We start from the raw sequence: 14,324 nt of genomic DNA on the forward strand, positions 1-14,324 counted from the left end.
GCGGAACCATTGCCCAATGCCCACCACTCCTGAATAAACTGTCTGGTGCTGGGACTCTGATGCAACGCACAGGTCCTCGCTCTACTCCTGGTGAGAGCAGGAGTGGACCTGGTGAGACGTAGGAGGGGCCCGACCAGGAGACAACCCACAGAGCCTAGTCCCTCCATGTGCCAGAAGTGCACCTCCCAGCCCTGGCAGAGTAGTTCTGGAGTAGTTCCAACGGATTGTGTGCCGCTGGTTTTTCCCTAGTGGGACTGATTGAGGGTATAGCTACTGGGACGTAAGTCGGGACTTGATCAACCCCGGCTGGGTCGCCTGAGTGAGGGGTATGATGTTGAGAGACCCGGAACCCCATTGACCTCAGGATACATCACTGAGGATACGTCCCAGGTGCATCCATGCATCCATGAATGGGAGGGAATGTAACTGAATGGGAGGTACTGTTACTATGGGACTAACACGATGGGAGTGAATGGGACTGAATGGGAGTGAATGGGGTGTACTGTTATTATGTGACTGAATGGGAGTGAATAAAAGTGAATGGGAGTGAATGGGACTGAATCGGAGTGAATGGGAGGTACTGTTACTATGGGACTGTCACTCCCATTCACTCCCATTCAGAGTGAAAGGGAGTGAATGGTAGGTACTGTTACTATGGGACTGTCACTCCCATTCACTCCCATTCAGAGTGAATGGGACTGAATGGGAGTGAGGGAGTGAATGGGAGGTACTGTTACTATGGGACTGTCACTCCCATTCAGTCCCATTCAATCCCATAGTATCAGTCCCATAGTAAAGTAATCTCTAAGATACATTGTTTTGGTCTCTGATTTTATCTGAAATCATTCCTACAACTCTACATAGGATCTGAGGGGAAATGACAATATGCAATGTCAAATATATATGTCCCTTCTGTGTCATAAATCTTAGCCAATGGATTAATATTGCTTGTGTTTGCTAAAACAGTCAACAATCATGGTAGAAATCATGGTAAAGCACTATTTCGGGTAGCCACCATCTTGTAAATATGCACAATAAGGGTCCAGACTCACCCAATAATGAAAATGGGTATTCCATTGAGTCTCTCATGGTCAGAAAACATGAAATAGACACCGAGTTTGCGTTTCTAGCTCATCTGGTTCAGAAGTTAGAGCCAAACCTATTTTCTGGGTGCCAATATTGTGGCGGCCATATTGTGGCGGCCATATTGAAATTCATGGAAACTTTCAATACAGAAAATGTTCATATTTATATCATTGATCAACCTGAGAAGTTTCGTGGATTTTGGTTTTGGTTTAAAATTTTGCCCTATTCACCCCCCATTATAACTAATAGGGGCCAATATTGCGGCGGCCATATTGGACTTCCAGCAAAAAATTGACCGGGTTGTCCATATAGGTTGTGATCCTACGGGGTCATAGATACTATTTCTGGTGGACAACCTTTGAGGTCATGGCAAATGCAGGTCAACCCCCTTTGCCCCCTGGGTATCCCCTCCCCTCCCCTCTCGTAACAAGCGGCACGACTGCACAGTTGAAACAATAACGTAAACTGTTTACGTTGATTTTCTAATGCTAATTATCATGTTAGCATTATCATGTTAGCATGCTATGTTAGCATACTAGGATATTACCATGTTAGCATTATTATGTTAGCATTAGCATGCTACCATGTTAGCATTAATTTAGCATTAGCATGCTACCATTTTCAGTATGAAAACTAAAAATAATAACAAAAATAATAATAATAATATAAAGAATATAAAAAAATAAAAAATAAATAAATAAAACTATCTATCTATCTATCTATAATGGTGGAATTCTTCCTAAACTTTGTAAGAAATGTAGACATAGGCTAACAATTAGATGTGGCGGCCATCTTGAAATAGCACCGCCATATTGGATTCTTTGATGGCTCAGTTAAAAAAGTTAAAGAGTTGACCCAAAGGAAGGTTCATGACAAATGTCACGCTTGTATCACCAAGCGAACAACCGTTCCAATGATCTGCTATATTGCACGAATTTTGTGTGCGTGTGTACATCTGTAATCCACGTAACTCGAGAACCGTTCGCCCCACCGACTTCAGATTCGACACACACGTTCCACACACCCACAGGGAGTGCAGTGCGCGGTCTCGAGTCGGCCGCACCCATGGTTGTCCAGAACCGCCACAAAAGGCCTTTTTTATTTGGCGGCGATCTTGAAAAATGACTGCCATATTGGATTTTTCGTTGTCTCGGTTAAAAAAGTTAAAGAGGTGACCCAGAGGCATGTTCATGCCAAATTTCACGCTTGTATCACCAAGTGAAAGATCGTTCCTATTATCTGCTGTACTATACCTACTACGTAGATATTATCCACAACTTGTTGGACTGTCTGGGAGTTTAACCGGCGGCAACCCTTTAGTTACGTTAGAACCATTTAAACATGACACTGCCATACACTGTAAAATAGCTGATTTTCCCAACATCACACAAAGCATCCTATATCGCCATGCGCTGTGAGATTGTACATCGCCTATTTTCAGGGGTGCACGATTATGAAATTATGACCGATATCCGACCTCCGATTATTTGCAAGGTCATATCTGCCGATACCGATTCTGACCGATTCCGATATTATTCAGAGGACCACAATGGTAGATTTATTTTAATTTTTTATAAATGTTTTGCTGTTGAAAACGATTAAATAATCTGTATTATTTTGAGACCATTCCGATACCGATATGGCATTTTTATGGCCAATTCCGATCATGCTACCGATTAATCGTGCATCATGCAAACCACAGTTTTAACCCATTCTGTACGGGAACCCCTTTTGGTGTTTTAACTATTGAAAAATAGCAGATCTACAAGCTCGTAGCGCGCTACGAGCTTGTAGATCTGCTATTTTTGAAAAATCGTGAAAATTGCGGCACAAATCTTTGAACATATATTCTTTCAGAATACTTTTTTTGAGTGGTGCAACCACTCCTACAGCCAGCAATGTCCGTGTACGCCTATGTGTTGTTCACCCATGCATGTGACGTTAATGAGCACCAGTGTATATGACTATTAGTACCAGTAGGGGGCGCCAGAAACGGAGAGAGGGATAGTGCTGCCTGCTAATGAGAGAGAGAGAGAGAGGTTGGGGGGGGAGGGGGGGGTTGCACCACTCAGTTCACACGGGTGTGATTTTTTTAATGTATTTCGACGTCAGGCCTAAATGGGTTAAAGTCCAAATCCCTCCTGTGTGTAACTGTAGGCAACACGGGCATCCGGGACGTGCACCTGGAGCTGAGGAACATGACCATATGCGGCCGGACGGGGAACCTCCACTTCATCCGCTTCCCCACGCACGACATGCTGGGCTTCATCCAGATGGGCCGCGACAAGAACTTCTCCTCGCTGCACACCACGCTCTGCGCCACCGGCGGAGGGGCCTACAAGTTCGAGAGCGACTTCAGGACGGTGAGAAAAGGAAGGAGCTGTGGCTGACAAGTTAACGGCGTTGTCTGGCGTTAGAGAGAGGGTCCTTTAGAGAGGATCCCAAGGTTATAATAGTTTTTTTTATTTTTTTCATTATAGTTTAGTTTTAGTTACCGTAGTTATTTTTTTCTAATTCAGTTAGTTTTAGTTTGTTTTTAGAGCGCGGTTGTTAGTTTTTATTTTGGTGAAATGCTTAGTTTTAGTTTAGTTATAGTTTAGTTTTAGTTTTATTTTGTACTTTGGTTTATTTGTGGGTTAGGATTAGCGTGGCTACATGCTGCCGTACGGTGCTGAAAACTGCCGTAAAACTTGTTGGAGAAATGAGGAAATGAATCTAATGAATTTAAAATGATTATATTATAAATATCCGAAAGGCATATAAATATTGATAAAAACTAAAACTAAGGGTATTTATCTATAATTTCAGTTAGTTTTGAGGACACAATACAGTTTCAGTTTAGTTATCGTTTTTTAATTAATTTATTAGTTTCAGTTAACTAAAATGTTTTTTTAATTCTAGTTTTCATTTTTTTTGTTAGTTTTAGTTAACTATTATAACCAGGGTCCTACACACATGAGTAAGACATTACATACAGTGCAAATACACAATATAATAGTCCACATAGGTGCAACATAACATACAGTGGTCCGGCAGTCGAGGGGGTATATAGTCTTTTTTTTATTGGCCTAAAATATTTTCTATATATTCATGAATGACCAGCTGTCGGTGTTGGGCAATTTATTTTATAGGGGTTTCTTGTGACCCTACCATTAGCATCCTATGGCAGGCAAAAATGTCATGAAATCATGAAAAAACCCTAGTTTGACATTGTCACACACTACCTAAAGCATAAAGAAAGTTTGACATTTTTGACAATTTTGCCTGCCGTAGGATGTTAATGAAAAAAGAAATTGCCCAATACTCACATCCGGTCAGCAAGTGGATTATATAGGCAACATTTTAGGCCAATAAAAAGGACTATATACCAAATTTCCCACTTAAACCCATTTTGGGCGGGAACCCCTTTTGGTGTTAGCATCTTGTTATGCTTTAGCTATTGAAAAATAGCAGATCTACAAGCTCATATAGCGTGCCACCGAGTGGCGCGCTACGAGCTTGTAGGTCTGCTACTTTTGAAAAATCGAAGAACCACTGACATAGAAACATAGCTTTTTCAGAAAACTGTCAGGATGTAGAAGACATTTTTAGAATCTGGTCTCAGGTCAAAATGGGTTAAACAAAAGAAGCCTGTCGGCTGCCCGGACTACAGTACAATACAAGACACACATTCAGTAGCCTGTTAACTTTCCCTCCCCCCCCGTCTTTCTCTCTCTCTCTCTCTCTCTCTCTCTCTCTCTCAGATAGCGGACTTGGAGCTGCATAAACTGGATGAGTTGGACTGTCTGATCCGAGGCCTGCTGTACGTGGACAGGGTGGGCTTCAACGGGCAGCCCGAGGGCTACTACTTCAGCAACCCGTCGGAGCCGGACAGCAGCGTCAAGCAGCCCTGCTCGCTGGACAACCCCTTCCCCATGCTGCTGGTCAACATAGGTGGGGGCCCCCGGGTCTACAGTGACCCTGATCTGTTTACAATTTACACTTAGAATTCAGGGTTGTTGTTGTGATCTGGAACCCCGGAGGAACCAGATTCCCCAACAATGATTAATTGATTTAATCAATTCTTGGGTGTTTTTAATGTCCAATGTATTTGTATTTGGTTCATAAAGCGAACACAGCTATAACTAAATGCATTCATTAAATAAAAGTGTTACTTTTCAGGATTCCAATTCAGAAATTGCAACAAAAAAAAACATTCAGGATTTCAATTCAAATATAGCAAAGATAGCCGATCTACAAGCTCAAAACGCTTCGCAGTGCGACGTGTTTTGAGCCAGTAATATGCAATGTGGCCCTCTGGACTGAGTGCGGGAATATAGTGGCCCTTGGCATTGTCAAAGTTGCCCACCCGTGCTATACCAGTTACAATACAAGTGGTCCTCAAACATTTTATATTTCAAGGACCACCACATCTCTGAGAGTGTACGATGGAACCAAATGGACCCTTACGGTAATGAGTCAGGACAGGTCGACGACCGAGACCCGGACAGACATTCATTGGACAGACATTCAAAAATACAGTAATATAGAAATTATAAAACTTGTTATTCCAATCTTGGGTTAGCTGATGAGTCACAATATTCCTGATTATACTCATGGCTAAACGGAGGGGCCAAATTGCTTTATTAAATTATAGAAACGCATAATGTTTTTATTCATCCTGAATTACTGTGTTGTACTCGGGTCAGGGTCTGGAGTGTCGATGCTGGCAGTCTATTCTAAAGACGACTACAAGCGAGTTACTGGGACCAGGTAAGATTACAGGGTGTTATTTTATTTTATTTTATTTTATTTTATTTTATTTTATTTTATTTTATTTTATTTTATTTTATTTTATTTTATTTTATTTTATTTTATTTTATTTTATTTTATTTTATTTTATTTTATTTTATTTTATTTTATTTTATTTTATTTTATTTTATTTTATTTATTATTTGTTTGTTTGTTTTAACCCATTGAGACCTGAGACCAGATTCTACAAAATGTCTTCTCTAAATCATGACAGTTATCAGTGTTTCTCAACGTTTTGAATAACGGTTAAAGTGGTTAAAAGCTACAAGGAGACACAGACAGACGTGCCCTCAGGTCTAAATGGTGTTTAATGTGTGTTCCTACCTGTATGTGTGTCGGTCTCAAACAATGCTAACACCTTTTGGTGTTAACATTACGTTATGCTTTAGCTATTGAAAAATAGCAGATCGACTGACATAGAAACATAGCCTTTTCAGTAAACTGTCAGGATGTAGAAGACATTTTTTTAATCTGATCTCAGGTCAGAATGTGTTAACGTGCGCTGTGTTCATAATATCCCAGTCTGGGAGGCGGGACGTTCCTGGGCCTGTGCTGCCTGCTGACGGGCTGCCAGAGCTTCGAGGAGGCTCTGGACATGGCCGCCAAAGGAGACTCCACCAACGCCGACAAGCTGGTCAAAGACATCTACGGGGGAGACTACCAGCGCTTTGGACTGCAGGGCTCCGCCGTGGCCTCCAGGTGGGCAAAGCAAACGCACCCCTGCCCACACACACACATATATACATTTTTGAAAGAAAAAAAATAATATATATATACGGTATTATTATTTATTTATTTATTATAAAATTGTAAAGTATTGAAATCCAATTCAAGTGAAATGTGTGCCTGCCTCTCTTTTTAGGGGCCTGGCCCCTGGGTACCCCAAAATGAAAACAAAATAGCCCAAAAATGTGCATGATTGGCTGCACCCAGAGTCTGAAGCCATACTCTGAAACGCCGCCTAAGCGAATGAGAGTGCATCCTAAGGCCTGAAAGGACGCACCACGGAAGTCCTCCTACAGCCCAGCACACACCGGGTGCGCAGCGACGCGGCACAGGCGTTGCCGCGCGGCAACGCCTGTGCGCGATAATGAATGGTGGCGTATCGGAGCGTCAGGCGAGGCGTCAGCGTGCGTCGGATGCCGCCGATGTGGGATAGGTTCATTGAAAATAACTGAGGCGGCTGTTTTGACGCGCGGCGTTCGCAGACGGTGTGTGTGGGGCTCAACCCAGACTCTGCAGCGCTGCAGTAAAACCATAGAGTAAAACTCTATGGCCGCATGCAGCGCGGAGCCAGTGACAAACAAACAGCGGCTAATGTTATGAGCTAACTGGAGCTACAGAACAAAACAGTGATTGAACCAACAAAAGAATGTCATAAAATGCTGTCAAAATCAACAGTGCCTCGGGGGGGGGGAGGGGGGTGCAGGGGACAAGTTACAGTCCACCCCCCCACGGACACTATAAGACACAACTTGTTGCATCGCAAATCATCGGTATGCACCAAGGATTTGCGATCCACTTGCAACAGAATCCCCCTAAACGCGCTGAGCTGACGCAATGGTTTTGTTGCGTCGCAAATCATTGGTGTGGACTGCAGGGCTTAGGTATGCCATTAACCGTGCCTTGAAATAAGGAAATAATCGTCCGTTATTTGGAAACTAAAAGATGTGTCCCTGGTTGAACTGATAAGGGTCACACTTCCCTGTTCACTGTTCCCTGTAATGGTCTTTTTTTTTTCTTTTGAGGTATTCTAAAAAGGTCTTAAAAGCATCTGGCCATGTTGACCCTGTAGGCCACGATTCAAACCCTTGAGCCCACTTACAGTAGGGTTGTCACTACCTGAAATTCAAACAAAGCCTCCCATACACTACAGGAGTTTTACTTTTGACAAGATTTTGGAAAGATTTTTGAGGCCCTCCTATAGTGTAGATTCTGTCTTAACACAAACATTAAATGCCATTGATAATGAATGGATAATTTACGTCTTGTGTGTGAGCAAATCAGCTGGGTATGTCAGTGGCGAATACAAGAAGACTCACCCCGTTTCTGTTTTCCTCCCAGCATTTTCCCCAGTGAGGGGTGGGAGAGGCTGGACAGCAGACGGCTGGATTTTGAATTTCTCTAACTATAAACTTTCATGACAGCAGACAGCCTAAGTACAAATATAATTTATGAAAAGCTACTACAGTGAAGTCTGTTCACAGAAGTTGTTGTAGGATATGTGGGGATTATCTGACGAGGTACCATTTGAGGGGGCAAAACCTTACATATACTAAATAATACTAAATTGTTTATAGGGTCAATATAAGTAATATAATATAGCCTTTCCACAGGAGTATCTTTTTACATTTTTCCAAAAAGAATACATACAGCCAATAGCATATTACAAAGTTATCCCCCTCACTGGGGACAATTCCGGGAGGAAAAACACATTTCTGTAGATTACTCGTACACATTTTATCCATACACATCTCCATAGTCATGTGATCAACACGTATCTGCACCATTTCCCATCTGGCACACCAGAATGCTGTCCTCAGAGATGCTAGTGATCTGGCTCTGAATTTTCCTCAACAAAATGAAGACAATTGTTTAAAAATAAAAAATAATAAAATAAACATGTTTATATTACTCCTAAACATTTTGCCAAACATCACACACACTCCTATCCTCCTGGTGGAGACCTGTGCCCAGAATGGCACTTTTTCTAGTTGTATTATGTAAATGAGCTTTTAGAAGAACTTGTGAGGACGTGTGATGTTGTTGATCCCCCCAAAATAAGGAACAGGGAAGTGTGCCCGTTATCAGTTCAACCAGGGCCACATCCTTTAGTTTCGTAATGACTGATTTTACACTTGCTGAAAATAGCAGATCTACAAGCTACAAGCAATTTTCTGAATGCAACCATGTGTAAAATGACGTGTCTTTTAGTTCTACTGGATCTCTTGTCCACACTAATCCCTTCCTAACATTTCAGTCTAGTTTTTATCTGTTGACGAAATTGTCAGTATATTTAGTCTTATAGTTTATATATATAGTACATCATGGCTTAGTTTTCATTTAGTTTTCATTCCGTTTTCCTCAGTGTAAAACGGTAGTCGACGAACATTTTTTGTCACAGTGTTATGACAAATACCGGGCGGCGGTGGCTCAGGGGTGGCTGCATGGTAACCGGCAAGGTTGCCAGTTCGTGTAAATGGGTGAATGTAATGCACAATCTATGTAAAGCGCCTTGGATAAAGGCCCTATATATAAATGCACCATTTACCATTTACCATTTATTTGACTAAATCAACCCTGGCCCCGAGCACCCGGCCGGCACATTAACCCCCATTCTCGGGGCGGGAACCCCTTTTGGTGTTAGCATTATGCTATGCTTTAGCTAACGACTGACTGACATAGAAACATAGCTTTTTCAGAAAACTGTCAGGATGTAGTAGACATTTTTAGAATCTGATCTCAGGTCAGAATGGGTGAAGAACTGAATGGCTGACTGTGGTGTGTGTGTGTGTGTGTGTGTGTGTGTGTGTGTGTGTGTGTGTGTGTGTGTGTTGTTGCTGTAGTTTCGGCCACATGATGAGCAAGGAGAAGAGGGACAGCATCAGTAAGGAGGACCTGGCCAGGGCCACGCTGGTCACCATCACCAACAACATAGGATCTATAGCGCGCATGTGTGCTGTGAACGAGGTACACGCACACACGGTTGGACACACGCACGCACGCAGGAACCCCTTTTGGTGTTAGCACTATGTTATGCTTTAGCTATTGAAAAATAGCAGATCTACAAGCTCATAGCGCGCCACCGAGTGGCACGCTATGAGCTTGTAGGTCTGCTATTTTTGAAAAATTCAAGAACCACTGACATAGAAATATAGCTTTTTCAGAAAACTGTCAGGATTTAGAAGACATTTTTAGAATCTGATCTCAGGTCAGAATGGGGCCCTCTACCTTTCAATGTGCAATTGCAGAATTCAACCTCTAGAGTGCAGCAGAGTGATCTAGGGTGGTTCCCACTGGTGTGAATTGACACTTGTGTGTCTTGTGGTTTTTCATCGTTCTCTCCTTGAATAAAAGGGGTGTTAGACTGTTGTTATGATTATTTTTGTCATTGTTGTTGTGTGTGTAAAATAATAGGGTATAGGGCACCAGTGTGTTGTATATAATATCGTGTGCGTGTCTGCGTGCGTGCGTGTCTGTGTGCGTGCGTGCGTGCGTGTGTGTGTGTTTTCAGAGGATAGAGCGCGTGGTGTTCGTGGGGAACTTCCTGCGGATCAACACGCTCTCCACCAAGCTGCTGGCCTACGCCATGGACTACTGGTCTAAAGGGCAGCTGAGAGCGCTGTTCCTGGAACACGAGGTCTCTGCAACACTTCACATTTCACATTTTCAGTCGCCTGGAATGTTAAAGGACCACTTCACCACTTTTCAACCTATCTTCATATAATAGGTCCTCACTAGTAATCAGGGCTAGAAAGCCTGCAGTTTATATTAGCTTGGATTCCCCATCCCCAGTAGAAAGAAATTGCGCCATTTTTTCATGATTATTAGTGAGGACCTATTATATGAAGATAGGTTGAAAAGTGGCGAAGTGGTCCTTTAAGTCTAGTTTTGGTCGACTTCAATATCTACAGTTGATCTTGTTGACTAAAATGTGTTTTGGCGGCGGGCCTCAATGCCGTCGTAATGACTGATTTTACACTTGCGACACGTTATGAGCTTGTAGATCTGCTGTTTTCAGCATGCAGCCAAGTGTAAAAGGACTTATGCTGGATCTCTTGTCCACTGGTCCCTTCCTAACATTTTAGCATGGTTTTTATTTGTTGACGAAATTGTGGTTTTCATATAGTCTCCATTTAGTTTTTGTCTGTGAAAAAAGGTAGTCGACGAACATTTTTCGTCATAGTATTAGTCGACTAAATCAACACTGGTACTGGGCTACTGGAGCGGATCTACTGTAGACTGCATTATGTGTGCCGCATTTTTACGATTTAAAAAAAATAGCAGACCTACAAGCTCGTAGCGCGCTACTCAAGCTATGAGCTTGTAGATCTGCTATTTTTCAATAGCTAAAGTATAACATAATGCTTAGTTAAAACACCAAAAGGGGTTCCCGCCCAAAATGGGTTAAACAAAAAAAGCCTGTCGGCTGCCGGACCATTAGACTAAACTGGTCTAAACAACCCACACTGGACCTAAAACCCCCTCATAAGAAGTTGAGCTACGCGAATTGCATGCCTAGCGTAGCATTACATACTGCAAGGCAAGACCGCATGCCACTGCCTGCCAGGCTCAAAACACCGGGCGTACAATCACGGATTCCGCAAGAAAGAAAGTCGGAAGAACGGCTCGGGAATCTGACCTGAAAATGTGTCACGGGTTCCACTCGGGCTCCGTGCCGTCATCTGAAAGAAATCTCGGAACCTGGTTGGAATCTGATTGAATTTCACAGATCCATTTCACGGGTTTGGAGCAATTTCTTTGGAGACCTCCAAAGGATGTAGTATGTCCTGGGGGAACTCAGCTGGTGTACTGTAGGTCATAAACACAACAGTCAATGGGGGGGGGGGGGGGGAGGGGAATGACCATTTGACCTCTTTTCGAAGGTATCCGGCGAACTCGATAGTTTACCAACTCACAGCACTCCCTCAATGTCTTCATCGTTATGCTAACATGCTGTCTTCACCAGTGTAGTATGTCGAACCCACAGCTGTTATAGTTCATCTCCAAAGTGATCAAATTATTTTGTGCAATAAGGGCCTTTCTCGGCCCCACCTCTCTCCCTGTGTTTTAATAATAATAATAATAATTAATTTTATTTATATTGCACTTTTCACACATAAGGAATCTCAGAGTGCTACAAGGTTAAAAACATATGATCTATCATAAAAGGTTAAAAACAGGGTTAACAAAACAGTGCAAAACAGTGCAAAGCGACAGTTGCAGTAGTCCAGTCTAGAGGAGATAAAGGCATGGATGAGCTTCTCTGCATCTGACTGGGTTAGAAGGGAGTTTGGAGATGTTTTTGAGATGGTAGAATGCGGTTCTGCATAGATGTTTTATGTGGTCACTGAATGTCAGGTGAGGATCAAACTTGACACCCAGGTTTGTGACTGAGGAGGAGAAGGGGATAACCTGGCCGTCGAAGGTGAGATGGGACATGGGGCATGAAAGAATCTGGTGTGGTGTGCCAACAAGAAGGGCTTCAGTTTTGCTACTGTTTAACTGAAGGAAGTTGTTGCTCATCCATGCCTTTATCTCCTCAAGACCGGTGGTGAGACATGATATGGCTGCAGAGGGGTTGGGGGCAGTCTTAATGTACATCTGGGTGTCATCAGCGTAACAGTGGAAGGAAAGTCCACGTCCGCTGATGACACGACCAAGGGGCAGCATATAGATAATAAATAAGAGCGGACCAAGAAGGATCCATGATGGCCGCAGCACCAGGAGGGGGTGGCCTTACTGGGCTGGACACAAATTCAAGACACTTGAATTTGTGTCCCTTTCCTGCGGTGCTGCGGCCATCTTGGATCCTAAAACACAGGGAGAGAGGTGGGGCCGAGAAAGGCCCTTATTAAATGGTCAGCTAGATAATGATATAAAGTTGAGTATGTGAATACCAATGATAAGTAGGCCTACCAATTCAGGATATTGTTTACTAATTGTTTACTATTGTTTCGGTACTTTGGTGTTTAAACTTTAGCAGTTCCCACATCTAGTGTAAACTCTAAACAACTATCCTCAATATATCTCTCAATTCAATGCAATTTAAATGAAGGTGAAGTAAAACTAAAATGCACTAAACCGCGGCGAGTCGGTAAACTGCCGAGTTTTCCGGTATCCTTTTTCAGAGCAGTCTGACATGTCGTCGACACAGGAAGGACGACGGGGCCAAATTATACAGTCGGCGGGACAATTAAGAGCACAAAATGACTGCTGGAGGAGAAAAACCATACTGAACTCTCTATCTCTCTCTCTCCCTCTCTCTCTCACCAGGGATACTTTGGGGCAGTCGGTGCCTTCCTGGAGTTACTGAAGATGTCAGATGACCTTTAACCTTTAGACTGACCCCCGGGGTTGACCTGTGACCCGGAACACAGCAGCTACACTGTAGAACTGAAATTCCTGTGCCCCCCCCCCCCACACACACACACACGCACCAACTCTGTTGTCTCTTTATCTGCAGTACAGTATGTGTGTGTGTACACTGTGCAAGGGTGAGCGCGCACACGCGTGTGTGTGTGTATGTTCTCTCTCTCTCTCTCTAGTGGCTCTTTTCGACTACAAGAACTAGACGAACCCACGAGACGTATTTATTTATTTATTCCACCGCCCATCTCCCATAGGTCGCGGACACATTTTCTCTATGGAGAATGACATCGGGTCATCTTCAAATCGTCTCGTATATAAGCACTGTGGTGGAAAAATAAACAACCCTGTCTCGGGGCAATATTGACGCTAATCGCAGAGTTCCGCAAAGTTCGAGGTTCAAAAGAGTCATTCGAGGAAGCAGCCTAGTCTGTCTGTTTCTGTGCGTGCGTGCGTGTGTGGTTGGAGTGAGCATCCTCTGTCTCTCTGTCCTGCAGTGTTATCATCACAGACGGCAGCTCGTCATGCATGTGTCCCAGCATTCCCAGCATTCCCACACACATCACCTCCGTTGTCCACGACGACGGACAACTTGCTGCAGCCAATCGTATCTGTGGATTTATCTGTACGGTATATACGGGAGGCCCTCCCCCGGCGTGCATATCTTTTATGTTCGCCTACGCAATTTAAGTGGGTTAAAAAAAAAAAAAACCCTGATATACTTGGGTTGACTGGAGATCCCCCAGGGGTCTGTCTATACTAAGGCCCACTTCCTTTTGTGTAGACGCCGGGACACTAAAGATCTCCACCGAGATTAGTTCAGCGACGCGTCGCGACCGGACGCGCTTGTAAGCTTGTAGATCTGCTATTTCCGCCGAATGTGGTTAAATGCTACTACTACTACTACTACTACTACTACTACTACTGCTACTATTACTGCTCCTACTACGCAGACCGCCGCTGTGACCTGTGAACCACAATACCCACAATCCCCCTGTGTCGTCCTCGTGGCTCTACTGTACCTGTGCCCTCGGTGAGGAGATGACGGGCGTGGTCGTTCTCTGTCCCGGAGATGAACTGGAGGAAAAACACAAAGTGTGTGTGGGGGGGGGGGGGGGGGGGGGGGCTTCACTCAGCCTCCCGGAACATTCCCTCCCTCCCTCCTTGACGCAGAGCTTTCGCTGGATTTGGGAGGAGCGCTTGATTCTTTCTTTTTTGCCTCCAGCTATCGGATCGGACAGTAAAAAAGAAAATAAATTGTGATTTTCACAACGGGGTGCACTTGGTTTCTCTCTCCGGGGTCGCCCCCCGGCGTAGGGGCTCGGTGCATGGCGGCCGTCAGTCGCTGATGTTTTAAC

The 14,324-nt window shown here is 43.7% G+C and overlaps 1 protein-coding gene across 2 annotated transcripts in view; it reads left to right on the forward strand.

Moving 5' to 3' along the window:
• The window catches only part of LOC310874319 (pantothenate kinase 1-like), a 26,859-nt gene extending 13,445 nt beyond the window's left edge, over nucleotides 1-13,414 (forward strand). For both annotated transcript variants that reach the window (XM_083787080.1, XM_083787081.1), the window contains exons 3-9: nucleotides 3,244-3,449; nucleotides 4,830-5,019; nucleotides 5,775-5,838; nucleotides 6,400-6,576; nucleotides 9,444-9,567; nucleotides 10,112-10,237; nucleotides 12,874-13,414. In XM_083787080.1, coding sequence (XP_083643206.1) covers nucleotides 3,244-3,449; nucleotides 4,830-5,019; nucleotides 5,775-5,838; nucleotides 6,400-6,576; nucleotides 9,444-9,567; nucleotides 10,112-10,237; nucleotides 12,874-12,933 — 947 coding nt within the window. In that variant the 3' untranslated portion in view covers nucleotides 12,934-13,414. The remainder of the gene's footprint in view (nucleotides 1-3,243; nucleotides 3,450-4,829; nucleotides 5,020-5,774; nucleotides 5,839-6,399; nucleotides 6,577-9,443; nucleotides 9,568-10,111; nucleotides 10,238-12,873) is intronic.
• The last annotated feature ends 910 nt before the right edge of the window (nucleotides 13,415-14,324 follow it).

The sequence above is a fragment of the Protomyctophum parallelum genome, assembly GCF_964188405.1.
Source record: "Protomyctophum parallelum genome assembly, chromosome: 17".
In the NCBI taxonomy this organism is placed as follows: domain Eukaryota; kingdom Metazoa; phylum Chordata; class Actinopteri; order Myctophiformes; family Myctophidae; genus Protomyctophum; species Protomyctophum parallelum.